This window comes from Onychomys torridus, chromosome 1, assembly GCF_903995425.1.
Source record: "Onychomys torridus chromosome 1, mOncTor1.1, whole genome shotgun sequence".
NCBI classification, from domain to species: domain Eukaryota; kingdom Metazoa; phylum Chordata; class Mammalia; order Rodentia; family Cricetidae; genus Onychomys; species Onychomys torridus.
The window spans coordinates 63,923,864-63,951,648 of NC_050443.1; the positions used below are offsets into that span (position 1 = coordinate 63,923,864).

Below are 27,785 nucleotides of genomic sequence, written 5' to 3' on the forward strand. Positions count from 1 at the left end.
AACACACAATATTTCGGGGAACACAATACCACCACACCTCTGCATATCCAGCCAGCCAGCCTCCATCTGGGGGCAAGGAGCTTACCTAGTTAGTGCCTTGACAGTGCCTCCTCCTCATGGGGACCTGGTGACTGTGTCAGAAGCAACCAAAGGTCATCAGGGTTCACTCTCATCACATGTTTCTCTCACTTTGGATCCAATTGGCAGTGGTAGTCACCTGTCAAAAGCTTCCCTACAGTTCTTTCAGGGGTCTTTGTTACTGACTGGCCTTGCTGGTTGAGCACTTATTTGTACAGTTATATGATAGTATAAGTTGATAAAGAAAAAGTGTATAGATCTGAAAAATGAAAATGTATTTCACTTTTTCTTCTTCTTCTTCTTTTTTTTTTTTTTTTTTTGGAGCTGAGAATCAAACCCAGGGTCTTGAGCTTGCTAGGCAAGCGCTCTACCACTGGGCTAAATCCCCAACCCCTAAAACATGCTCTTTTTTTTGTTTGGTTGTTTTTGTTTTTTGCTTTTTGGAGACAGGGTTTCTCTGTGTAGCTTTGGAGCCTGTCCTGGATCTCACTTGGTAGACCAGCCTGGACTTGAACTCACAAAGATTCGCCTGGCTCTGCCTCCCAAGTGCTGGGATTAAAGGTGTGTGCCACCACCGTCCAGCTCACCTTATTTTTTAAATAAGCCAAATAATGTAAAACTACTTGCTAGAGTTATAATATGTTTCATTCACAAAACTCCAGTAATTTCCAAAATGCTTGCAAATTTGGTATTTTGCTGTAGAAGTCTTTCATATGACACGGGCATCCCTGCTTCTCTCTTAGCCACTGATTCATATAGGTAAGGGTATCAAACTGTTACAGTGAATCCCCTACTAAAGTGAGGGGTGGGGGAAAGGGGACATTTTTGGCTGGGAAATCTTAGGGTGTGTCCCTCCATCATCAGATCCACCGTTTGTCTGGCCCTGCCCCGCTTCCTACCGTCCCTCTTGCAAGGCAACATGTTTTATACTGAGATGTGCTCAAGTCTTCAAACCCTGGTCACTGCCCCTGCCCAGACTGTCAAGGTCCCTTTTTTGTCCTACATGACTCCGAGGTGAACTCTGGTATCTCTGCCAAGTCCATTGACCTTCCTGATGATTCTAGCTGACAATAATTCCTCCCTATTTAAAGAATCTTGCTACACCCCTCCCTGGGCATGCCCTGACATAGTCTACTGTTTCTTGTTGCTTTTTTGTGCATGATGTCTGGCATAGCACAAGAGTACAACTGTGATTGCTTCCCAATGCTAACATTTCTCCCCCGCTCCCCTGTTCTCCTTTCTCCAACCCCTCTCCTTTCTTTCCTTGAGACTAGGCCTTTAAAAAATAAATTGTGTGTGTGTGTGTGTGTGTGTGTGTGTGTGTGTGTGTGTGTGACAGTACATGGGTTTTGGGGATCAAACTGAGGTCATGAGGCAAGCACTTTTACCCACTGGGTCCTCTTATAGGCCTAAATAGGACCATGCAACTCCCAGGAGGATCCAAAGCAAAAGAAGCAATACATGACCAGAGTGTACCCTGGGCACATTGTGTTGCTCCTGACACAGTCATCAGGAACCCATCAGGAGGAACTGGAGGCATTAGGTAAGCAGTGTGTAGTTCACTCTGCTCTCCACCCTCACAATCTTCCTGCCTCATCCTCCCCAATGCTAGGATTGCAGATATGAGCCATCCTACTCAATGACGACATCCTTAATGCTTGGGTCATGTATTTGTCACTGTATTGATTACACAGTGTATTCATCAATGGATCATGTAATTAACTGTTTACTGACAGCTTTGGCACCACTAACCTGGTACCAGCTCCCTTAAGCAGATTATGTACACCCATAGTCACCCTCTCTTGCTCACACTAGGGGCATAGATTTTTTTTTTTAATGCCAGTGTGTAAGTCTCAGCAGCTTTCTGGACAGTATCAATAGAGGACCTTTCCATGATGGTGAACATGTCTTATATCCATGCAGTCTACAACGGTGGTCACCAGATTTTGATGACTGTGGAGTATCTGCAGTGTGGACAGTACAGACAAGGAGCTATATTGTTCTTAAATTAATTAAATGTCATCCACAAGTGGTCCAGACCAGCTCCCTCTGCTCAGACAGTGTACCTCCTCACTCCTCTCCAGAACCCATTCCACCTATCCCTACCCCTTGTCTTGAGTTCAGGTTGGACTTGTTTGTCTACCTCTGTGCCCATGCCCCCTCTCAGATGTGGAGTTTGTCCTCTGGTCAGAACCTGAGACCAGTCTGAGACCCCCAGTCTGATGCCTTCCCCAGATTCCCTAGTAGGAGGGAATGATTGAGGGCTTCCTGATGGCTAAGAGACCTAGGATGAGGCAAGTACTATCTTGCTTGGTCATATGAAATGGCATCTTCTCTGCCAGTGGACTCTTCCATCTGCTCTTCTCAGCACTCCTGTAGGAAGGGAGCAAGGTGGGATTCTGAAATGTAAGTAGCTCTTGGGAACAAACCAGGAAGTAAGTGGGGCAGACTTGGGTGATTTCCATCTTACTTTCCATAGACAACTGCTTTAATACGAGACTCACTATCCCAGAAAATGAACCAAGCAGACAAGACAATGACATCCTTTGTATGTTTAATATGGTACAGCAGGATTTTTGCCAAACCAGAGCTGATGTCCTTGGCTCTGGCACACCCCTTCCCAGTGCTCCAAAGGACACCCTCTAACATAATACTGCAGATGACTCTTCACCTCTCTGACAGCGACTTCTTGAAGTGCATATGAAATAAATAAATAAAAAATATACCTTTGTTCATGGCGACAGCTACAAGAAACATTTACATACAAAACATGCTGTGCATACAATTTCCGAGAAAGGGCCAGCTGTGTAGCCAACAGGAAGAAGATGAGCCTTTCAGGAGCCTTTGGATCAAAGACACCTGACTCAAGGGCAGTGCTGACGAACAAAGGACAAGAGCAACTTTCTAAGCAAGAAAGACATTTGTTCTACCAAGAAAATGCCTGGGCATGGACTCTTGGTGGATGGTTTAGGAGAGAAGCCTTTCTGCTCAATGTATGTGCAGCCTGGAGAACTTTCCAATAGGTATTTGCTGGACACGAACTGAGCCAAAGACATTCAACATTCACGGCCACCTGAAAGTGATTGCATCTTCAGTGGTTCACAGTGTGAGACCCTCGCATTGAAAATCCAATGAAACTTAGACAAGAAAAATATGAGGTCACTTTTATCCCCTTCCCCCCTCCCACTCATCTCCCCAGAAGAGGTCTTTCCTCTGATGTGGGCCACTAAAGCAACCCCGTCTGAAGAGGCTGAGACCCACAGACACCTCCTAGCATAGAAGACCTATTCATTGAGCAAGACCCCCTGAGAGTTGGCTCAAACTTGAGAGTGGACGCTGGGACTAAGGCTCCTTGGCACAACTGGGCAGAGAGGACCAAGAAAGTCTTGGAAAGAGTTTGTGCTTGGGAAGAAAAGGGGACCCATGCCATTCATGAACCCCAGGGAACCCCCAATACCTCAGAAGATTATTTAACATGGATGGTTTCCACTCATCTGGGCATCTGAGTTATTTGCTCAGACAGGGTTCACACCAGCTGAGAGACCCCGGGCCAGAGCCAACCACTATCAGATCCCCACCCACGAAAAGCCAATTTGGCCCACCAGAAGCACATTGGCACATCCTGACGCTATCCATTGGGCATTCCAGCACCGCTGTGGGATAAGGTAGCACCAAGAGGACTCCACAGTCATGAGTAGCCCATGCCCAAGTGTGGCAGGCAGTGTGAAGAAGATGAAGGTGGCAGGGCTGCTGCCTAGAGAGGAGTGTGGTGTGTGCACTGGGGAGCATGATGAAGAAGCCCTTTATAGAAGAGCATTCTATTTGGCCCACTTCTCTCCTTGCGTGGGATATGCCCCCTCCAGCAGCTACCGCAGGAGCACTGGACACCCCGGGCTCGCTGTTGAGGCAGTGTGATGTGGCAGTGGGTGCTGAGATCGGGACACACAGACCTGGCCGTGTGGCTCTTTCATCTCAGGTCTCATTCTCCTCAGATATAGGTGCAAAGCTCTGGACTTCCTCTCCATCTCTGACACCCCAGATTCACTGTGAGCATGCTCAGATATCCTGGAGTCTTCTGCTCAGCTCGTGGCTGAAGTGCACCGAGGCCCGTTGGAGACCCTGAGATCTGTGAACATCACTCCACCCTCTCTTGGCGTGGCAGTCGGCCAGCTGGAAACCAGCCTGAACTAGGTTCTGTAAATCGCAGCTCAGCCCTTTTCTCTCTGCTGACCCTACCATGCGTGGGTCAGCTGTGGAGGGTAAAAGGTGACCTGCAGTGACTCAGACGCTACAGGTGGTGGCAGGAAAGCCTTCCACTTCTGAGCCATGCCAGAGGCCACTTCATCTCTCTCTACCATCTCTGTCCTTCCCTCCCACCAGCATCCAGGCATCCCCGAAGAAGCCTCCCCCATGTTCCTGGGTGGTGTGAATGTCCCCTCCTCTCATCTACTATTGGTCATCTGTGTCACCTCTTTCTGGCCTCTCAGCCTGGTATCAGAGTGTACTGAGACCCGGCTGCCTGTCATCTGCTGACCCCAGGCCCCCAAGTGTGAGCTCTCCCCTCTCCATCCCCTGTTTCAAGGGCACTCCCAGTGGAGACGTCAGCTACAAGGATTACCTCTACTGCTGGACTCCAGGCACCGAACAAAACACTGTGGAGTTCTGCAATCCCAGGAAGGTCCTCCAGGAGCCACCTAGTCCCCACTCCAATGAGCCAGCTGAAGTCTCTTGAAAAGGGAGCCCCTCCAGAAGAGGGTTCCATCTCCTCCCCAGCACAGCCTGCCACCCTGGCCAGCTCTGTCTGCAGCCAGCTCCTAATCCCAAGAAGCCCTATCCTCGATTACAGGAGTCAAGATGGCCTCCCCGCCATCTGCCACTTAATGTGTCTGCAAGTGACTGTGGAAATCTGTGAGTGGTCCCATCATCTGGACCACCTCCTACCTGGGTTCAGATTCCTGCCCAGGTGGCCGTTTGCTGCCAGCACAACCCAGGTCTCTGTGTGTGGTCCCCATGCCTCTACTGATGAGGCACAGACAGGAGAGAAGCACCCAAAAGGAGGTTGTAGCATCAGCCAACACTGCCCGGGGTTGCCGCAGGTAGACTGGGGTAGGGGCAGGTGGCAGCACCAAGGTCTTTGATATCTGTCCCTTAGCCCAGTGGGGCTGAAAACCAGGGGACCCAGCCATCCTGTCCCTGGCTGCTGCAGGAGTCCAGCCTGGGATGGTAACAGTGGTAGCTGTCCTTACAACTTCTTTTTCCTCACCACGGGGATGGGTACCACTTGGAAGATTTTGGCCTTGTGTTCGTCAGTCTCCAGGGTCACCCAGGTGGGTCGGAAGCTGCCTTTGAAGCCGACAAATGCCATTTTTTCTGTAAAGTGAGGCATCAAGTGGGTGACAATGAGGAAGCTATTTGAGAAGCGCTGTGTGCCACGCCCTAGCACGCCCCTCCAGCATCCTCTGCCCCAGTAGGGCATCCCCTTCCAGCTCCACTGGGCTCTGTCCCTCTTGGGTAAGCTCTCAGCCCAGCTGGTGCTGGGACTGGGCACCTTATTGTATGGGGCTTGCAGGTATCACTTGAACCTCGAGGCCACCTCAGTAGGGTAGAGGCTCTGCAAGTTACAGGGAGCCATGCTCAGCATGAGACAGGGTGGGTGGGGCGGGACGAGCGCTAGCAGGATTCCTGCCTGCCTTCCAGCTGACCTATGGCCACCAGAAAGTCTCTGTAACCTTTGACCCCACCTTTGAAATGGTGGCAGTTTTCTTCGAGATCTGTCACTTTGTGGCTCTGGGAGGGAAGGATCTTCCCAGGACAGGAATGACACACAGTGTGGGACTGAGTAGAACCCCAAATCTTAGGCTTCCATGCTGCATGGTCTCTGCCCTGCACTTGGTGACTTGGAGGCCCATGTCTACACGCAGGACTGGCTCAGGCTGGAAGGCAGTGCCCATCTGTCACCTCCAGACAAATACCACTTGACATTAGTCATTGTATATCTAAGCTTTTTGGCAATAGCATCTTAATTTAACAGATAGAAGCCTAAAAATAGCCCTGGGGACTCAGGGAAATGACCTTGAGTCCCTCTCTCTACTGGCTGCTGTGACAGGCTTGCATCTTTCCAGATTTTCCTCCAGCATGGAATAAATGTCTGCATCATGGGCTGCTGGTTTTGATGCTCATTATCATCAGGACACCAGTTAGTCTGGACCTGGCTCAGGAAAGCAAGGGTCCACATCCAAGCAAGCGCCTCTCTATGGAACTGGTGAATTCTTCCTCTTCTGTGGGGGGAACCATGCCTGCTACTCAAGTTATTTATGAGTGCATGAGATAATTATTAAAAGTTCAGCAAGGTGCAAGGCCGCTAGCTCTCATGGTAGTCTTCATTCACACATCTGCTCTCTCTCACTGAAACCTCTTTGGGGCCTTGTTCTAAACAATCTATGACAAATGAGCATCACATGGATATTTATATCTGGTTAGCTTTATCCAGCATATCTGGGATGTCTGGGCTGGGGTTTCATCACAGAAGAGCTGTGTGACCTTAAACAAGCATGGAGAGTCTCTGGGAGTTAATTCTCTCTTCTTTTCCTGTCTTAGAAGACAAATAAGGATTTTTCAAACTGTAATTGATGCTACAAAAGCAGACATCAGCTGGACTTATGAGGAGGATGCTGGCCCTTGGCCAGGCTGAATGGTCAGACAAAGGCAGTTTCTGATGATGCTCGTACTGCATAGAAGGCCACTTGTGGAGGAGAGGGGCAGATAGCTTTAGAAGTGTTCTTCCAGTGTCTGGTCACAGGGAAAATGAATGTGCAGCAGTGCAGGGTTGGTTAGCAGGCGGCACCAGGCCAGGAGGCCACCGGCTATGCCGAGGATCCTAGGGTTGTACCCAAGCCTAGTGGGAAAGAGTGTCATGGATGCAGCACGGATAACGGCATCTCCACACCATGTGCCTGGGGTCAGAGGTCAGATTTAGCCTCACTCTGACTTACCTTTCAGCTTGAGACCTTTGTCTGCTCCAAGCTTTTCAAGCACTCTGGTCCATGGGCCTCTGGTGATGTATCTGCCCTTCGATGCCATAAGAACTATGGAACTGAGGAAGAAGGGACAGGAAAGAGAGGGAACCGCAGTGAGGGGGATGCAGGAGGGATGCTGGCCTCAGGTAGAACCTGAGGTGGCAGTGCCCAGGCCTGGCCAGGGATTTGAGAAAGGATATTCTTCCTTCTGTCTTAGCCAACATACTCTTTCCTTTCAGTGACAAGTATCCCCCAACATCTGGCCACATCTGGTGTTCCTGGCCTTCTCAAGCCCAGACAGGGCCCTTTGATTTTACATATATGCCCACAAGCAGGACAGAGTATGTGTGAGGAGCATGTTACCTCAGGGTGCTATACCAGATCCTGTGCTAGGACTCATAGTGTGACTTTGCAGAACTTCTCTCTCTCTCTCTCTCTCTCTCTCTCTCTCTCTCTCTCTCTCTCCATAAAATAGTTTTATTTAAGACATTGCACTTCTGCTCAAGATACATTAATGTGGCAGTTTGAATGCAATTGGCTCTCATACTCTCAGGGACTGGCACTATTAGGAGGTGTGGCTTTTTGGAGTGGGTATGGCTTTGTTGGAGGAAGTGTGTCACTATGGGGGTGGGCTTTGAGGTTTCCTATGCTCAGGATACTGCCGAGTGTCTCAGTCAACTTCCTGTTGCCTGCAGGATGTAGGACTCTCAGCTAGCTATATTCCTCCAGCACCACATCTGCCTTCATGCTCCCCACCATGATGATAGTGGACTGAACCCCTGAAACTGTAAGCAAGCTACCTCAATTAAATGTTTTGTTTATAAGAGCTGCCATGGCCATGGTATCTCTTTATAGCAATAAAAACCCTAACTTAGACAATTGCTCATAAAGTTCCATGCTATTTCATTTCTTTGTGTGCATAGTTATGCACTTCTGTTTCCTCCCTCTCTCCCTCCCCCTTTTCCTTCTTTCTGATTTTTTTTTTTTTTTTTTGAGATGGGGTATCAGTATGTGGCCCTGGCTGGCCTAGAATTTACTTTGTAGACCAGGCTGGCCTTGAAACTCCTAGAGATCCACCTGCCTCTGCCTCCCCAGTGCCGGGATTGCCGGGATTATAGGCATACATTATCATGTCCAGATAATAGTGCTTCTCTGTTCAAATAATCTCAACTATGTTTGAAACAGAAGCCAATAAACATGGAGTGATGGAAGAAGCCAAGACAGCTGGAAGGGAGCAAAGGAGGACTGAGAATGGGGACACCAGGGAGGAGGAGGGAGCAGCTATCAAACCACAAAGCCTGATAGCATGAGGTCTTGGAGCCCCGCTGCAGGGCTTCTACTTGGGGTTCCTAAGACCATGCTGCCAACTCACTGCAGGCCTTCCGACCTCCAAGCTCAGTTCCCACAAGACTGGCTGATTTTGTAAGAACTATGCCAGGTTCCCAGTGGAGCCTGTATTTCTTTATCTTTTTCTGTGGATCTCTGTGTGTTGTGTGCATGTAGAGGGCAGGGGAGGATGTCAGACGGCCTGTTCCAACACTCTCCACCTTCTCTCCTTGAGACGGAGTCTCTCACTGAACCTTCTGCTAGGCTGGCAGCCGGCAAACCTGAGCAGTCCTCCTGTCTCTGTCTCCCAGGTCACAGGCACAGGTGTGGCCATGACTAGCCTTTTACACTGGTGTTGGGATCTGAGCTCAGGTCCTAATGTTGGTGCGGCAAGTGTGGAGCCAGGGATGTGTGTTAGTGGTTTCTGTGGATGGCACTGGGCTTTGTACAGCCTAGCCTCCTCTCAGCTGCAGGAAGTGTGTGTGGCCCAATTTGAGAGCATTCTGGGAAGGACACTGTGTAGTCATTGCATTTCCAGAACGGCCTCTCTTGTGTGTCAACACCCTCTCTCATCGGGCAAGATCAGCCTGCTTTGCCAATGGGAGACTGACCAAACAGTCACACATTATTTGTGAAGGCTTCCCAGAGGGGTTGCTCAGGAGGGCAGGGGTCAGGAGCCAGAAGGACTCAATTTGCAGAAGTCTCAGTGGGGAGTGGGCAGTCTGTTCTTCCTGCTTTGGGCTGTATTTAGTCTTCAGTGCTAAGAAAACAGTCCCCATAGTGGCAGACTCATGCTGGGCCAGACATGGGGAGTGAGCACCGGCCTCAGAACAGAAACAGGGTAGAAGCTCCCAACTCAATGGAATTCTGTAACCACAGACCACAGTCCAGACATGGAAAAACTGTATGGGATTCTGGAACTTGCTACTACCCTCAATTTTGTTCCACCGGGAGCAGAAGGGAGGCTTGTGTGCGTAACAGCCAATGGGAGAGCAGCTAGGAGCTATCTTGGGCTCTTTGAGAAGGCTAAAAGGCAGAGGCCCAAGGGATTGGCAAGGTGAGGTCCATTCATGAGAAAGGATTCATTGCGAACACATCCTTGGGGGTGGATCCAGGCTCTGTTCCCAAGAGGAAATTTCCCCATTGTTCAGACTCAGAATAAACACTGCAGGCCTGTAGCAGTGAGCCCAAAGGAAGGTCAGACGCATTGGGTGGCATTTGGTTCAGCTGACTTAAGTGGACAGGGAGACAGGCTTGCTTATCATGCAGCCTCCGTGTATGATTTACTGGTCTCTCTCCATGGTACATTATTCTCTTGACCACTCAGCCCCTGTGCCTGCTGACATTGTCTCACACAGGTGGAAAGTCAGAAGAGGCTCCCAGAAGCTGTTCTCAGTGTCTGTGGTGTGAGCTGCTGGGACCCTAGGGTCAGTGGTGGTCCTGGGGATGGGTGGGGAAGGGAAGAAGAGCCCTAACCTAGGTTTGAGCCACAGAACAGAAGCACCTCCCCAGCCCTACCCAATTGCTGTTTCCCAGGAGGCCAAGGAGGCATTGGAGGATCTCATTCCTGTCTGTGTATCCACTGCCAACCAAAGACTGACTGAGACCATCTATGTTGCAAGGAGTTCCACACCCCACTTCAACAGAAGTCTGGGGGCAATTTCTCACTCCCAGCTTCTGTGCTCTGGTTCATTTCAAGAAAAAGTCCCATGGCCAAAAAAGGCCTGAAACCTACTGATCTCTAGATGATAAATGTACTTTCCCAACTTGGAAAATTGCATTCTTCTGTATGAATCTGCACATGAAAACTAAAAATGTGGGGCTGGAGAGCTGGCTCAGCCCAATGTTAATATGCTTGTCTTGCAAATACAAGGACCTGAGTTTGACTCCCAGAACCCATGTAAAATAAAGCCAGGTGTGGTGGCACCTGTGTTGGTAATCCCTGTGTTAGGGAAATGGAGACAAGCATCAGATTCCTAAGGCTTGCTGGCCAGCCAGGCTCACCTACTTGGAGAGTTCCAGGCCAATGAGAAACCTTTTCTCAAAAAAAAAAAAAAAAAAAAGTGCCAAAAGAATGATACCCAAAGTTGTCTTCTGGCTTCCACACACATGTATGCACACCCATATAAACCTGAATCCATTTGCTTTCACATACATACATGCAAATATGATGTGAAAGGAACACTGAGTAAATGTGGGAAGAACAGATACAAAATGTGACCAAGCAAAACCAAGAATTGCACATGGAGTCCAGTTCCTCCAGGACCACAAGAGGATGTCCAGAAGGGTGCTTCTCTCTACTCCTTAACTATTTATGAAACCCCCAGATGTTACAGGTGCCACATGGATTGCACAGCCTCTTTTCTACCAGCTTGTGGCTACAGAGAGATTTCCATACCCATAGTACAGTTCGGGGACTCAACAAGCAGAGATTAAGTCAATTTTGGAGCCAACATCAAGAAGACTGATTCCTTGAGGGGACATCCATTAAGGCTCCCAATTTTGGTTCAAGCAGTGCTCTAGTGGGGAGCTGTGGATGGATGGAGAAAGACATCGGGGAGGAGGACACAGATATGCTAGATTTGGAAAGAGGTGAGGAGAGACAACTGAGGAAGTTCAAACTCACTTCCAACACGGGAGATGGGAAGAAAAGAGCTGGTCAAGAACCTTGGTCATGGTATTGGTGATCAACAGGGACAGAGGACACCAAGGAGGGACCAGGTGGGAGGGCAATGGGCTGTGTTAAGACTGTGTTATAATTATGGGGTAAAAGAAAGATACTCAGCATTAAGCTCAGAATCTGGTCTAAACATCTAGGGGAGGATGATTTAGAACAAAACAAAAGGAATGGTTGATCTGGAGGATTAAAAGATAAAAAGAAGGGACAAGGGGATGAGAATTTAGTTCCATGAGAGACATCTAGATGGCATCCTCTAAGCAGCCATTGGACAGGAACGTTTGGGGTTTAAGAAAGAGATCCAGGCTGGAGCACTTCAGAAGCCACCAGCATTTGGATCCTATTGGAGATGTGGGTGGGGATGAGATCATTGGGAGAGAGTATTGTGACGGGGGCAGAGGGTCAGGCAGCCTTCCAAGTGTGAGCCAGCGGTCCTCTACGCCTCAGTCTGACCTACATCCACAGCAGCCCTGCCTCTAGCATGAACAGCAACAGGCATAGCGGTCTCCCCATCCAGTAGGCACAATCTGTAGGCGCAGATCATCCCAACTGGCAAGTATTATGCGGGGCTGGGCATGAGGAACAGGGCCCTAGCCAGGAATCTGTTGTGTCACAGGACAGTTCAGAAGCTGAGACAGAGACTCACTTGTCAGGGACAGCTGCCACGTAGTTGAAGAGCTGCCAGGGTATCCCCTGCAGAATGGCATTTCTGAAGCTCCCGTGGCTCACCACATGACCTCTGTTCCCATCAATCACCACGACCTGGATGCCATCTTCTGAACAAGGGTACTTCCTCCCATCCACCTGCAAGGCCAAAGCAACACAGGCGTGAGGGATCCTGGGGGCAGCTGAAGCCCCAAGGTTCTCCTTCCTGTGTGGTTCCTGTGTAGACACTTGAGATAGAGTTACACAGTTACAGAGACTCCATTTATAAGACCCTGTTATGTCATCACTTCCTTATGCTATCTGTAGGTTTGAATAGCGACCGCCCCAAAAGACATGCCCACTAGGAACCTGTGAATTTGACTTTATTGACAAATGGTATTTCTGAAGATGTCTTAATGACATACAGATGTGAGAAAATTAAATATCTCAGGGGAGGAACATCCAGAAAGTTTTGGGCAGGCACTAAGTCCCACAGTGGGGTTCCCTTAGGAAGAAAGGTGAGAGATGTGAGATCTGTACAGAGGAGGGCCTCATGAAGATGGGACAAAGATGTCAGTGAAGTGACTCGAATCCAAAGGTCCTCAGAGCCACTGGAAGTCAGAGGAAGCTTGCTGGCTTCCCAAAAGGAAAGAGAATAACTTCCTTTTGTTTTAACCCACACAGCTTGTGACGACTTATCACAATACCACCTGATATAGCTGAATCTGACATGTCCCTTCAGGCTCACGTTCTGAATGATGGCTCCCCACCTGGTGAGGATGTTTCAGGAGTATGTGGACCCTTTCAGAAGTAGACTCTAATTGAAGGAAGTAGGCTACTATGAGTTGGTCTTTCAAGGTTATTCCTGACCCCTCGTTTCCCCTTTTCTCTTGGTTTCCTGGTCCTCCATGAGGTCAACAGCCTCTGCTACATGTGCAGGTGTGGTGGTGTGAATGGGAATGGCCCCTATGGGTCCATATATGTGAATGCTGGGTCCCCATTGGGTGGGACTGATTGGGAAGGATTAGGAGGGGTGACCTTGTGAGAGGAGGTGTGTCACTAGGGATGGGCTTTGAGGTTTCCAAAGACTCCTACCGTTCCCAATCTCTCTCTCTCTGCCTCCTACTTGTGGATCAACATGGAAGCTCTCAGATGTTCCTGCCTCCATACCTTTTCTCCATTATCATGGTCTCTAGCCCTCTGAACCTGTAAGCCCCAAATTAAACACCTTCATTTATAAGTTACCCAGGTCATGGTGTTTTGTCACAGCAACCGAAAAGTAACCATGACAACGGACCTCTGTGAACTGTGCTGGCCTGTCATACCTTCCTCACTACAGTGGACCAAAACTCTCTGAATCACGAGCCAAAATAACTCTTCCCTCCCGTAAGTTATCGGGTGCTGTGTTCACAGTGAGATAAATGTAGATATGCACCCACTCCTCAGTGAGCAGCCTTGGGTCTGCAGAACCTTGGCTTACTTCGATGTAAGCGAAGTCATTCCACAGGTGGAAGTAGTGCTGCCTGGAACTTTCCATCTTCACTTCCAGGAAGTGGTCCTTTGTCTTCTGAAAAACAAACATGGAACAGTAGTGAGGCTGTGAAGTCTGAGCAGTCATTTGCCTCATGTGCCCTGTGCCTTGACCCGGAACTGAATCGTGGAGCTGAGGAGGGTATCCAGAGAGGAGGTCAGCTGGGTCTGAGCCTCCTGGAGGCACAAGGCCCAGCCTGCCATGGCCACTTACCAGCTGAGCTCCAAAGAGCTTCTTGGGCATTGGTACATCTACTGTGGCCCTCTCGGTGAACCTGGGGTAAGCAGTGGTCGTGCAATCACTGATGCCTGCATTCCTTGGGATCAGGGCTTTGATCTTGATTCTCTCGCAGCCCTTCATGGAGCAGAAGGCAAATTTCTCCCTTTCGTTCTGGGCTTTTAGCTTCAGGAAGAGCAACCTACACACAGGAAGAATCTGGTTGTTGCTGTGGGACACTTAGAAAAGCCCCTTTTCACCCAAATCAAACATGGTGGCATCCACTTGTCATCCCAACACTTGGGAAGCAGAGGTGGGAGGGTCAGGTCACCTCAAGTTTAAGGCCAGACGCGTCTATACATTGAGTTGAAGGCCAGGCAGGTCTACTAGCAAGATCTTGTCTCAAGCAAACAAATGAACAAACAAATAAAAAAAAAAATCTCCTGGTCACCGAGGTTACTTCCCAAGGGCCTTAAATCATGGAACTGTGCCTGTCAGAGAGTCATATGCAGTTGGAGGCATAAAATAAATATATTTATGGATACATTCAAGAAGGAGCTAAGAATGCTGGCAAGTATTTTCTGAGGAATAACTATGTCTTATTTAAATCATCAACTTTGCCCACTGGGTACCATTATCACATTGACTTGCCAGATGGGGAAATTGTCTCAGAGACGTGACTGCACTGCTGGGGAGTAGCAGAGCTGGGAGTTTTCCCATTCCATCATGGGTCCTAACTCTGCTTGTCTTCAAGTCATAACTTCTCTAATAATAACTATTGGGAAGGAAGCTGACCCACGTTCCTGGGAGGCCCATTATGAGGCCGCTGCAGAACTAACTTGGCGTTTGTTATTGTTGTTCCTTCATCTCAGAAAAATGCTCTCAAGTCTGTCTGAAATATCTAATGAGAAGGTCTGACTGTCCATGCTTCTCTTTTGCAGAGCCAGCTTTCAACGAGCCCACTTGGCTTTGGGCCTGTGTGCCACAGTCTACTCTACCCCACTTCTGACCAGAGTAGGGGCTCATGCTTGATTCTCAATAGGCTGTTGATTGACTACAAGGAGGCAAGAGGATGCACTCTCTCGTGAGCTAGAATGAAGTGATTGGTCTTGTTTACTGGTTGGTAACTGAGTTGTAAGGGCATGTGAGTGGTGGCTGCTGCGACGGTATTGTGCCATGGCCTTCCCAGGAAATCAAGAAAAGAAGGCAGCTAGAGAGAAGACCCTAATAACAAGAGACTTGGCATACACATGCACATTCATGTGTGTGAGAGTGTGAGGGAATGAGCCTTGTCTTAGATTTGTGTTGTTTCAAGCCACTACAAATCAAGAACCTTGGTTCTGCTGGGTGTGGTAGTGCACATCTTTAATCTCAGCACTTGGAAGACAAAGGCTGGTGGATCTCTGAGTTTGAGGCAGTCTGGTCTACATAGGAAGTTCTTGGCCAGGGCTATCTAGTGAGACCCCATCTCAAAAATACAAAAGCCAAACACACACCAAACAAAAAATACCCTTGTTCCTGGCATCAAGTGATCCCTGACTAAAATGGAAAATATCAGACACAGGAGCCTTCAGCTCAAGGCCAAACACAGAGCCAGTCTATCTGTATGCTCTGTATGGTGGGGAGGCTGCAGGATGACCCCCTGTGAATATTGCCCAGGACCACATCATACCGGGGCTCCCTTCCCCATCAGGATCCATACCAAGGACCTTGGGGCAGAAGTTGGCATGGCCCCGTTGCTCCTATACTGGACTTAACAGTGTTAAGATTTCCTTGTTGCCAGACGAGAATGAGGGAATCTGGGCGACCATCCATCCCACACTCCTATACAGATGACTGTTCTGGCCTTGATCTATAACCCCTGGGTGTCCCAGGGATCTGAACTAAATGTCAGGGCCTTGGGATGCAAAGAAACTAGGGTCTAGCCTCAGTGGGTCCCATGCTTCTGCAGCAGTGCCACCAATGGCCATGCTTCTTCTACACCATACTTCATTTTTGCTGACATCCCCGCTTGGTGGAAATTGATAAACCCAGTAGTATATACAGAACACAGCTAGAACCAAGCCAGGGCCCACTCCCCACCTTGGAACTCCTCCTCTTAGCCAGCCTGTTTTCATTTTATCCCTAATTATGGCAAATTGATTTTCCTTTTTTTTTTTTTTTAAAAAAAGAGAGAAGCTACTTTGTTTTCTCCTCATAAGAAAAGTAAAATGCCCATTACATGACCTTTCACCTTTCTCTCTAGAAGGCTTCTGTGGCCAGCTTCATCACTCTGGGTCGTATTGGACTTCCTCAGTTATTAGTCTGGAGTGTGTGTGTGTGTGTGTGTGTGTGTGTGTGTGTGTGCGCGTGTGAGTGTGCGTGCATGCGTGTGTGTGTGTGTGTGTGTGTGTGTGTGTGTGTGTGTGTGTGTGTGTGTACAGGGACATGTGTTTATACATGAAAGTGGAGACCAGAGGTCAGCTCTTGGTGTCATCCTCAAGAGCTGTCCATATTAAATTTTAAGAAAGGGACTTGCATTTTTCCCTGAATTTTGCAGACTAAACTAGGCTGGCTGGTGAGCCCAAGGAACCTGACTGTTCCCGCTTCTCCAGTTCTGGAGTTTTAAATGCATGCCACTGTGCCTATCTTTATTACGTAGGTGCTAGTGGACTGAACCCAGGTCCTCATGTTTGCACAGCAAAGGACTTGGCTGACTGAACTAGCTCCCCAGCCCTGGATGTATTGTTAGGGGAAGGGGCTAAAGAGCTCCCTAGCGACTTTGTGCAGATACTGTGCTTCCATTGTGTGTCTGTTGACTAGGACCCAGTGAGGGTCAGCGGAATTTGGGGGACTTGGATCCAGCACAAGTAGGTTTGTGCTGGGGCCCCCAACCAAGTCACTCTTACTTTTCCAGTGTCTTCTTTTCCCACCTTCAAATTTGCAGATTATTTGTTCCCTTTGGGTTTCAGGGGTAACATACCATGTTTGTTTATTTGGTTTTCCTTACTCCCTTTACATTTTTTGTTTTGTTTTGTTTTCTGAAAATTTCCCTACAATCCACTTGCAGATTTAATAGGGAGTTTAGGTCTCTCCCAATGTTTGACTGCTTTAACTGGTTAAGAACATGGTTAGTATTAGGGTCCCAGTGCCTAGGACAGCATCCTGTACTCATTAGTATCAACTACACTGTACTTCCTAGAGTTATGGGAAGACCCGGGATACACAGTGAACTGAGCCCCATTTCTGCAGACCATAGGAGCCTCCTTACCCAGAATCCTCATCCCAGTAGTAGTGGCTCCTGCCTGGATAGCTCTGCTCCACCTTGTCCATCTGCATGGTCCTCACAAAGGTCCCGGTCTTGGATGTTTGCTTCAGCAGACGATTGTGAACATCCGAAAGGATGGAAAAGGTGGTGCCTCTTGGGTAGCAGAGCCCCACTCGGATCCAGTCGCCCCTAGGAAAGAAGGTGGAGTTAGTTCTGGGCAAGGGTGTCTAGGCCCCAGGGCCCTTGAACACACCACAGGAAGAGTGACTAAAGAATTCTACGTGGGAAGGCTTATTGCCTTGGGTCTGGCACCTTAGACTGCTCGGCCAAGTGAGACAATTGAATAGCTTGAACTGTTAGGGAGGCATCCAGGCAGTGGGACCCAGACCTGTCCTTAGTGCATGAGCTGGCTGTTTGGAACCTTGGGCTTACACAGGGACACTTTGCTCAGCCTGGAAGGAGGGGACTGGACCTGCCTGTACTGAATCCACCAGGTTGAATTGAATCCCCAGGGGAGTCTTGGCCCTGGAGGAGATGGGAATGGAGGGGAGGGGCTTTGGGGAAGGTGGGGGTGAGAGCGGGAGGGGGGAGGACAGGGGAACCCATGGCTGATATGTAAAATTAAAACACAAATATAATAAATTTTTAAAAAAGGAAAAGAAGAAATCTACGTGGGAAACTTTGAAAGAATAATTACTAAGTTGCAAAGTGTTCAAGTGGAAAAGGATGGATGGTGACCAGCGGTAGCTGAGGAGGGCCATTGGGATGGTCACCTATAAGCATTCAAGGGCTGATATAGGGTTGCTCTGCATGGGTTTTGGCTGGGAAAATGGTATTCTTTCAACTGGGCTATGATTAAAGAGCACAAGCAACTGAGGGCTAGGTTCAGCCCCTTCCTGATAGAGCATGATCAAAGGACCGGCTTCATCCTCCTTTCTGCAATGGATAAATGTCTATCTCAGGAGTACAGTGATGAGCATATGATGCATGTAGGAAATGCATGAATGGGAATGTACGCAGCTGACCTGATGCCCTCAACCTGACAGCTTCCTCTGTGCAGTGGTTTATACTGATGGACTTGATAGGTTCTTGAACCACCCAGGAAAGGCTGTAATCCCCCAGGGCATGCTGGAAGAGATTATCTAGATTAGGCTAGCCTCTCACCATGCCAGGGAAGGATTTTCCTGATTAGGTTAATTGAGGTGGCGAGACCCGCCTAAATGTGGGTAACACCATTCCATTGGCTGAGGTCTTGGACTAATAAAAAGAAGTGTGCATCTCCCTCTGCTCCCTGACTGCAATGTGACCAGCTGCCTCAAGCTCCTGCTGACATGATACCCACACCACAACAGACTTTAACCTCAAACCCTGAGCCAAAATAAGTCCTTTCTTTCTTAAGTGGCTTCTACTAGGACATCTTACCACCTCGACAAAAAAGTATTTAAGATGCACTCACAGAGAGCTTTGTTCCCTTCTCTATAAATAACAGCAGCAATGCCCTGTGACTTTTTTCCATTTACTGAGCACTTGGTAATGCCAGGAGCTGGGTGGTAGTTATCATATACTCATTAGCTCACTCCACATTCTTTGTTCACTTGGGAGGCAATCATCATCCCCATAAGCCTCCAAGAGGTTAGCTGCTCTGCCCAAGGTGGACCCAGTATGCATCCTGAGCCCGTGTCCTTGGATTCCTAATTCTGGGTAATGAGAACCTCTCTGGGTACCTCCTGCAGGGGTGACAGGGACCAACCTGAGGTCCTCACTAGCCATGAGGAGTTCTCACTATGCCTGCCTGAGCTCAGCCAGTGCCACTGTCCTGGGTCATGCTACCCTGGTTGCTCTGACTCACTTGTTGAAGTTGATGAGCCAGATGGCAAGCTCAGCTGGGGCTGTCTGGTCCCAGTGGATGGTATAGCCCTTCTGCAGGGTGATGACGGGCTGATACTGCTGGTAGTGGGTGCTCCTGGTGAGGGCCCCCTCCAGATAGAGGGGATGGCTAGGGAAGTCATTCTTGATGATTTTCATGCGCAGGTTGCTGCTCTTGTAGGCCTGGATGTACATCTTTGAAAACCCAAAAAGGAAAAGCACAAAAGAGTCCGTTAGAAGGGATTATTTCAGTGTCTGGTTATCATCGGATCACAGAGGGCACTTCCAGAGCTACTGTCTCTTTGCAGAGCCTGGAGGAAAGGAAGACCAAGTAAGAGTCTCTCTCTCTCTCTCTCTCTCTCTCTCTCTCTCTCTCTCTCTCTCTCTCTCTCTCTCTCTGCTGGGGACACAGCCTAAGCTGTACTATGCTCATCAGTCACTTTCTGTGATTTCCAAAAAACTGACCTCTGCTGAGGAGTGACCAGTGGAGCTGCCAGGAGTTGGTTAACTGTGGAAAACGGAGGCACATGTGGAAAGACAAGAAAGGGGAAGAGGGCGGGTAGTTGGTGGCACACACCTTTAATCCCAGCATGTGGGAGGCAGAGGCAGGTAGATCTCTGTGAGTTCGAGGACAGCCTGGTCTCCAAAGCGAGTTCCAGGAAAGGTGCAAAGCTGCACAGATACCCTGTCTTGAAAAACCAACAAAAAGGGGGGGGGGGGGGGGAGAGGGAGCATTCCCTTCTCTCTTTCCCTCCTTCCTTCCTCCTTCCCTAATTTCTTCCTTCTTCATTAACCCCCTCTTCCTTCTTCCTTTTTCTTTCTTCTTTCTGTACTGGGCATTAAACACCACAGGTGTTAGGCAAGCACTTCACCACTGGCCGTATCCCTAGGCCTCTTTTTGCTCTGTGAGTCAAGCAAGGTCTCACTAAGTTGCCTGCCCAAGCTGGTCTTGAAACTAATGAACTTGTAATCCCCCTGCCTCCACCTCCCTAGCAGTTGAGGTGTCAGGACCTGTAGTACCAGGCCTGGTTTGTAGGGATATACTCAAATTCTACCACAGATACAACTGGCCCTTCACTGCTTATGAGAGTTTGTCTGGGTGTGTTGCCTTACGTCACTCTCTGCCCCTCAGCCCGGGGGCCAGGTAGTGTGTGTCAGTACCCACCAGATGAGTGTATGTTGTCTCATTCAAAGAAAGAAAACTGGAAAATAAGACTACCAGCCATTAAGTCTCCAAGGAGCAAAGAGCCGACCTCTATTTGAGACTCTCTTCTGGGGACTAGGGAGATAGCTCAATGGGTAAAATGTCTGCTCTGAAGGCATAAGGATCTTCGTATGGACCCCCAGTATCTATGTAAAAGCTGGCATGGCTGCATGCATCTGGGGGTAGTCAGAATAGGCAAACAAATTCTAGGAATTGCTAGACATCTAGCCTGGTCAAAATAATGACTTCAGGTTCAGTGAGGGAGCTTGTCTCAAAAAATAAGGTAGACAGTGGTGGAGAAAGGCATCTGTTATTAACTTCTAGCCCCTACAGGTGTACATTCAAGCAAAGCACACAGACACAATATATACATAATATATACATATATGTGTGCAACACACCACACACACACACACACACACACACACACACACACACACACACCCCGTGCAGTTCTCTGGCTCATCCCATATTAATAAACTGACATCTCTGCAGCTAAGGTCAAGAGAGACCTTTACACCAAAGTGCAATGATGTGCCTTTGGAAGGAACATGCTCTCTTCTCATCTAGTTTTATTACATAACACACACATATATATCACATGTACGTTATGTAAGATGAAAAGAGAAATTCCAACACTGTCCATCTTACAGGGCTGTCCAATGCATCAAAAGACACATAAAGTATCTTGTAAGCTTTCTGATGTCCACTGTGGTAATAAGAATGCCTGCCTTGTAGGATGGCCAGGAGGACATGACCACCACATATTTCCTTCCTGTCTAGCACACTTGGTCCAGGTGCCTTCTTCCTAATCTGACAATTTTCTCTGGCCTCTTTCCCCTCATTAATTAATTTATTCATTCATCAGTCATTCATCCAAGTAATGGCAGTAATGGTCACAGGGTCATGGCAATTATTTCAAGTTGTTATACTCCAGACAATGTTCAGCGCTATTTCATGTGTTAGCTGTGGGTCATGTGTGCCCACTGAGTCCTGCATTTGAGGACATTGTGGTCCAGGAACCAGTTTTAAAATGCCATTTTAATTCATTTAAATCTCAAAATGCATACCTGATCATGACATCAATCAATCAATAAATCTTAAAACAAGAGCAGTGAGAAAAAGTTTTCTTCTTGTTAAACACAACTTGATTGTTCTGGTAGTTCTCTGTGTTCCTTTGCTGAGAACTGACATTTCAAAAGAAATGGGCTAGTAGGCTAGAGCAATAGCTCAGCAGTTAAGAGCACTTGCTGCTCTTCCAGAGGACCTGGGTTCAGTTCCCAGCTCCTACTTAGTGGTTCACAACCATCCATAACTCCAGTTCCAGGGGATCTGGCACCCTCTTCTGACCTCTGTGGGCATGTACATGGTGCACAGATATACATGTAGGCAAAGTACTCATACACATAAATAAAATAAATAGTTAAAAAAGAAATGGACTAGAAATATACAATATATGTGGAAGCTTGAAGTCTATGAACAGAAAAAATGGCTCAATAATTTTTATATTAACTACACGTTGAAAAGATAGTATTTTGGGCATGTGTAAAATATTATTAAATACATTTCTCATTTCTTTTTTCCTTTTAACATGACTACCAGGAAAGTTATGTCTTGCATTTTATTTCTGTTCCTAAAGAAAGGACAGGAAGAGGAATTTTATTTGTATCATCTGAAATCATTCCTAAAACATCATTAAAGAAGTTCAGCTTTTAGCTCAAGTTCACACATGAGGACCCTGAGGCTCCCAGGGTGTGAGCTGAAGGTTAGCTATTAGTAAGTGCTGCAACCTGATGTAAAGTACTCCAGTGCAGTGTTTGGACTATGAAAACCCTGTGGGATAGGAGTGAGGGTCAGAAAAGGTAAGGAAGGGAAATCCTGCATTGTTCTTGGCCCAACACAGACCTGAGCACACACTAGGCTCTCTGAGTCCTTGTCATGTGAGTGAGCGAGTGAGTGAGCGAGTGAGCGAGTGGCTTAGGGTGGCATCCCCACCTGTGCATAGCGCCCACTGCAGATGGCCCCTCTCCAGTCTGGGACGTTGATGCAGTCTGGGTGTCGAACCAGCCAGTTGTCATCCTTAGTGAGGTAGGAGCCAGGGTACTCTGACACAGAGCCATCCACATCATGGAACACAGACGTCTTGTCTCCATCCATGTCCAGCTGGTTGAACCAGGGTCCTGGCTCTCCGAAGAACACTCTGGAAGTAATCTGAACAGAGCCCAGGAAAATAAGACTGGGCCGGAAGGTGAACGGAAACTGCAGCCGTCATCAGATGAGGGCGAAGTTTCTAATTTCCGCTGACATTACAAAGCAGCCAGAAGGAGGCTGCCCTTGGGTGCTAGAGGAAACCGCATGGACCTCGGAAAACAGAGTGTCACTGTGCCTCTACTCTGAAAACTAGCGTACAATTTTGTCTCTACTTACTGTAGGTTTGGCTGCTGTAGGTGGCCTTGGAGGCTGGTCTGATGGAGGAGGGGCTTAGGAGTGAGTGTTCTGCCAAATGTACTCGGGAAGAACGGAGGGGTGAGTGCTTATATGAGAAAGTGTGTACAAACAATATGTAGGGGGTACCTGTGTGTGAGACTGCATGAACCTGTGAGTGTATGCAGTGGATTTAAAGAGGACAGCCTCACAGTTCAAGCCATTGGACATCTCTGTGACTGACCTCCTACAGGCCCTCAGGGGGCTGAGTGAAGAAATTAAGTAACTTAAGTTCCCTGTCTCCTCAGAGGCCCTACCAGGGATTGGGCAGAAAGGCAAGGGCAGTAGCAGGAAGGAGGAGGAAGAACTGAGGAGAGGGAGGGCAGGGAGAGAAGTAGGAGGAGGCAAAGGCTTGGGAGACGACAGGCTATAGGTAGTGAGAAGGTGCAGGCCCCACAGGCAGCCTTGGCCTGCTCTCCTGACCCTCCGCTCCTCCACTTTCTCCATCCACAGCCAGGAGGCCCCTGTTTACATTCTACTTTTGGGATGAAGTTAAACAATGTCTTCAGAAGACTTCCCTCGGGCACTGCTGGAGTTGTGAGATGCTCTGTGCCAACTCAAGTAGCCTGGTCACAGCACCCAGTGTGGCAAGGGTCTGGAGGACCAGCGTGAGAATCCTGAGTTCATTTCTAGGTTCTCACTGGGGTGCAGATTGAAGGCCAGTGGGTATTCACCCAGACTTGACCTTTTTCTGTGACCTGAGCTTGTACTTTTCCAGTTTGGGCAGAGAAAACTGGGACATGGTCCAGCCCACTTGGAGGAAGTTATTCCACCCTTGTGGTGGTGGCAACAGCTCAAGCTCCAAGCCGTGGGGGGTATGTGAGTCATCATTCAAAGCCTGGCTATGCCAGGAGCCTGTCCTGGCACCATACTCACCGGGACATCCTCAAAGGCAATGTTGGTCACATTGTTGTGGGGGCAGCTTTGCCAGGCATTGTTGAGGCGGAAGGCCAAGGCACTAGTGTGCCGGCCCTCCAGGGCTGCAAACTTTCGGAAGGTGCAGTTTTGGATGTTGATGGGACCATCATAGAACTGAATTCCTCTGATCGGAAAATTCCTGTGCAGTTAAGGAAGTCAGATGTCAGACTCTATTGCTTGCTTCTCTGGAGGTGAATCTTAAGAGCTTTTCTGAGTAAAGCCATTCCCAATCCCCACCTCCAGCAACTCCTTCCACTGAGAATCACTAAGTCAATTAACTTACTGAGAAGGCATGGATCAGCACAGTGTCAATGGAAGAATGGCTGCTGAAGATGGATGATGGATGGTGTGGGATGTATTGGCTGGTTAGTGGAAGATGATGGATGGATGGATGGATGGATGGATGGATGGGTGAATGGACTGATGGTGGAAAATGGATGGATAGATGGATTGGGTTGGATGACTGGGTAGATGGATGCTGGCTGATAAGCAGATGGATGAATGCATGGTGGGTGGATGAATAGATGGAGAGATTGTAGGTAGATTGATGGTGAATGGATGGGTGGTAGGTGGGTGGCCAGAGGAGTGGATGAATGGTATGATGAACTGCTAGTTGAATGAATGAATGAATGAATGATAGATAAATAGCTGTCTATCTAGTTGCTGGCTTAGGGACCCCTGTTTAGACAGTTTCTCTCCTCTTCCCATCAATGTGTCTAGTCACTAGGAAAATACTGTAAATACTTCAAGAGACTGCCAATATTCTGTCCCTTGGGAGAGGAGCACTGTTAGTCATTATCGCCCTAGTTTTGGTTGCTATAACAATTTAATCAGATTAAGATCCAGATGAAACTCCTCCGTAAGCCTATCCACGAGCAATGTGCTGGGCTTGGGAACGGAAGGGACAGAAATACACAGAAGGGGCAATGATAAAAAGAACTACAAAGAACTTTGCAAGCACTGCCAGAGGCAAAGACCACTCTTGCTAGAAAAGCAAGGCTACAGATTGACACAGGGCCCCTGAGAAGGCTTGATACTGGGGGAGCAGCAGGAAGGAAGTGGGAAGAGGTGGCATCCAGGAGGCATGGAGGGACCAGGGAAGAATTAGTGACATCGAAACTTCACCCTTGCCTGGTAGGGAGGAGGGCCTCAGGGGTACCTCTCCCATTTGCTTGAGACTCTTGAGGAGGGCATGGGAAAAGATGGCCCATGAGGAACTGGTCAGACAGCTTGGTGGCCTTTTTCAGGGCTGTTTGCAAATCTAGGCTTGTTTTCTAAGCCTAATGTGTTCACTTATACCCATGTCTCTGCTTCTGGCTTGGTCCCCTCCCTCCCCTTCCATAGGGAACTTAAGGAAGCAAGGGAAGGAGGATAGAAAAGGAAGCATCCAAGTATCTGTCCCCAGCTGTCCCTCATCTATTCAGGCTCCCAGCTGTTGCTTCCCAAGAAAGTCTCCACTCACCCCCAAATCTCCTTGTGTTTCCATGTTTTTGTATTTGTAACTGATGATACTGTCACCTTGAATCTGGTATTCATGGAGTACGTCCATGCATTTTTCTAGTTAAGGTGCTCAGGGTCGGCACATTCTTGCTGGCTCTACACAAATCACGTGCTTCAGATCCTAATCTACTTCTTCTATTCGGGCAGAATATACCTTAACTGCATGGTCCTTTCTAGGTCCCTCCTCTCAAAGGCAGTGTGAGGAATCTGCCTGAACCTATCAGGCTACCATAGACAAGATCACCTCTGGAAGTTACTGGAATATCCTGTCCCTGGAAGTTGGTAACCTTCTAGAAAGAAATTCTAGAAATGCAGACTCAGATTCACTTGTAAATAAAAGGGTCTGCTGTGTCCCTTAAAATGGAAGCAAGAGTTTCTTGACAGCTTGGCCAAAGAAGAGCAAGCACATGCCTCTGAGTATGTCTCTAGGGCATATTTGGGGAGACCCAAGTGTACTCAGGTTGGAAGTTTCAGTCTGTGTACTTATGTACCGATTGTAGCAGCAGAAACCATTATTTTTACAAAGAGAAAGACTAAACTGATTCTAGGGCCTAAGTGGAACAAGCCTTGCCTCTTGTATGCATGGCATCCTTGAGATGTGACCACCTAGGGATGGTCTGTCTTTTGGTGTAAGGTTCTAAACTGTGTGAGATACGGCCGCAGGTTTGATCACCTCTGTTCATCCTCCTCTAAGTGGACGTTGGCCTGGTTGCCTCTCTGCCATACTCAGAAGTGAATGAAAGACTTCAAGTGAGTTGTTGAGGAGAGTCAGAATCCCTCTTCTGGACACCATGTTCCCTTGAACACTCACTAAGACCCTATTATGCATTTGATGATTGTGTACTTGTTGGACTTCTCTCTCCTCATTCCTGATTTCATCCTCCTTCAGGATGTTAGAGAGCAGAAAAATTCAGAGTCAACACAAAGAAGTCTCCTGCTAACTTCTTTCTTTCCGTGGCTGTGACTCAAGCCACACACACACACACACACACACACACACACACACACACACATACACACACACACGGGCAGTTCCCACCATTGCAAACCTACTGGCCTATAGGAAGGGTCCTTCCACTGTGGTCCAAGCCACCTGGGCCCCAGATCCTGTTGTCCATCATTTCTGTGCCCACATTGCCACTCTCGCCAACAAACAAGCTGTTCTTTATCTCCTGCTTGGAGCCATCGTCATATGGGAAGGTTCCGCCACTGCAGAGAGGAGATGCTGGGGGTGAGATGTCCAAATATAAGCTCCCACAGAAGGCCAATCACAATGGCAGTCACTCTTACCTGGCCAGGGTCAGGCCGATGCCATTATCAGCAAACCTGGGGACGAGAGCAGACAGTCAGGACATGCTCTCGCTCCACAGTCAATGAGTTTGTAGAAGGAAAGGCCATTCTCTGTCCCTAGAGTCTAACTGTGGACACTGAGGGGAAAGTTTTGCTGAGGAAATCGTTAACTTTCCACTCTACACAGATTTGGGATTCCTTAGGATGTCTGGTGGAGGGAGAACTGTAAGATGTACTCCACACTGGCAGGGCTCCTCAATGCTCAGCATTTGGGGGCATGGAGCATTAGCTACAGGAGAGCTGGGCCTCAAGGACCTCCCTTGTCAGCCCACTTCTGGCTGAGCCCCCAGAGTCTTTGGAGTTGATCCGGAGAAATGGAGCGTGGGAGGCTTTCTCATCCTCAGGGCCAGCACCAGCTGAAGGTGGGCTGTGTGGGGACTACTCTCAGCCATAGGAAGAAACTCAAATAGCTAATTTCCAAGTTCCCTCAAAGCCAGAGAGGTCTGACCCCAAGAAGGGCAAGAATGACCCTCATAATTACACCATTGCTGATCACAGCTGCTTCCCAGAAATTCTGCATGCTTTTAGGGTCAGTATGACCAGGTATCTGGAGGCAACTGGCCCTGCCTCATGAAGGAGCTGGATCTTGGATCTGTTTGTTCCTCTTTTTCCTTCCAGTCCAGGATACCTCAAGGGGCTCATCTCCCTCAGGTGCCATTTTTACCCACTATCTGGGGCTTCTTGAATCTCCAATGGCTTTGTGCTTCCTATAAGCCCAAGGCCAGTTCTTACCCTGGCACGGAGGGCCCAATCCCCTGCTCCCTCTGTGTCAGCCACACCAGGTGGTCCCACTTTCTACAAGTTCCCTAGTTCCCAATATACTTCACACTCAGCTCCTTCTTCCTCTTTAAAGACCTATCCATTCAAACCAATCTGCAAGGCTCATCTAGGGTACCTCTAGTTCTTTTCTACTCCCTGTCCCCAGCTTTTCCTCCTCCCTGGTATCTATCTCCTGGAGCTTTGCTATTGTCCCTTCATGCTCTGTTGTGACCCTAGGGACCTCACTGGCATTCAAAGCTTCCTTCTCCCCTTATCTGTTAGGGACTCTAAGACCAAACATTTGTCCTATCTTGTTTTTGGAGCTTTGGGGCATTTTCACTGAATACTTTATGAGCATCTCCATCTCAGCATGTCTAAAAACAGTCATCCACCAATGCCTGTTCTCTATGCTGAGGGCTGGGGTTTATCCACACACTCCTTTTCTATGATTCTTCCTCACCTGGACTGGAGCGCGCTATCCCACTTGGTGTTCCATTTTCTCACCTCCAGGAGTACCCTGTCCCATCCTTGCCTGCATCCAGATATGCTAGACCCCCCCACACCACCACCACCACACAAGGTAAATGCTCAAAGTCCTGTCAGCTCTGGACCATGTCAACTCTGTCTATATGCAGAACCTCAACCGTAGTACCAGCCAGACTCTGGGCTTCCTTAGAATATCTGGTGGAGGACAAGAAGATGCCCCTCATTGGCAGAGTGCTTCATAATTTCCCTAGCAGAAGAAGAAGCATGTTTGGCATTAGACTTCTATGGACTTTACATTATAAATCCGTGTTTGGGGCCCTTTTTTGTTGGGCTTAGTCTCCAACAACCTTAAACGTCAAATCTCATTTTTACCACTCATTAGTTATGCAATATGAGAAACTCACTAATTGAGCCTGGGTTTATCATCAATGGAGCTAGGACTGTGTATTTTTTTAAATTTGCATTCTTGAGAAATATAGTGA

The 27,785-nt window shown here is 48.3% G+C and overlaps 1 protein-coding gene across 1 annotated transcript in view; it reads right to left on the reverse strand.

Annotated features, from left to right (window-relative positions):
* Window positions 1-2,630: 2,630 nt before the first annotated feature.
* The window catches only part of LOC118591108 (cell migration inducing hyaluronidase 1), a 159,883-nt gene continuing 134,728 nt past the window's right edge, over window positions 2,631-27,785 (reverse strand). The window contains exons 19-29 of the mRNA XM_036199195.1: window positions 25,999-26,034; window positions 25,762-25,917; window positions 23,167-23,347; window positions 21,802-22,017; window positions 18,586-18,797; window positions 16,740-16,925; window positions 13,487-13,691; window positions 13,223-13,309; window positions 11,744-11,901; window positions 7,071-7,171; window positions 2,631-5,448 (exon numbers count right to left, since the gene is read on the reverse strand). Coding sequence (XP_036055088.1) covers window positions 5,321-5,448; window positions 7,071-7,171; window positions 11,744-11,901; window positions 13,223-13,309; window positions 13,487-13,691; window positions 16,740-16,925; window positions 18,586-18,797; window positions 21,802-22,017; window positions 23,167-23,347; window positions 25,762-25,917; window positions 25,999-26,034 — 1,666 coding nt within the window. The 3' untranslated portion in view covers window positions 2,631-5,320. The remainder of the gene's footprint in view (window positions 5,449-7,070; window positions 7,172-11,743; window positions 11,902-13,222; window positions 13,310-13,486; window positions 13,692-16,739; window positions 16,926-18,585; window positions 18,798-21,801; window positions 22,018-23,166; window positions 23,348-25,761; window positions 25,918-25,998; window positions 26,035-27,785) is intronic.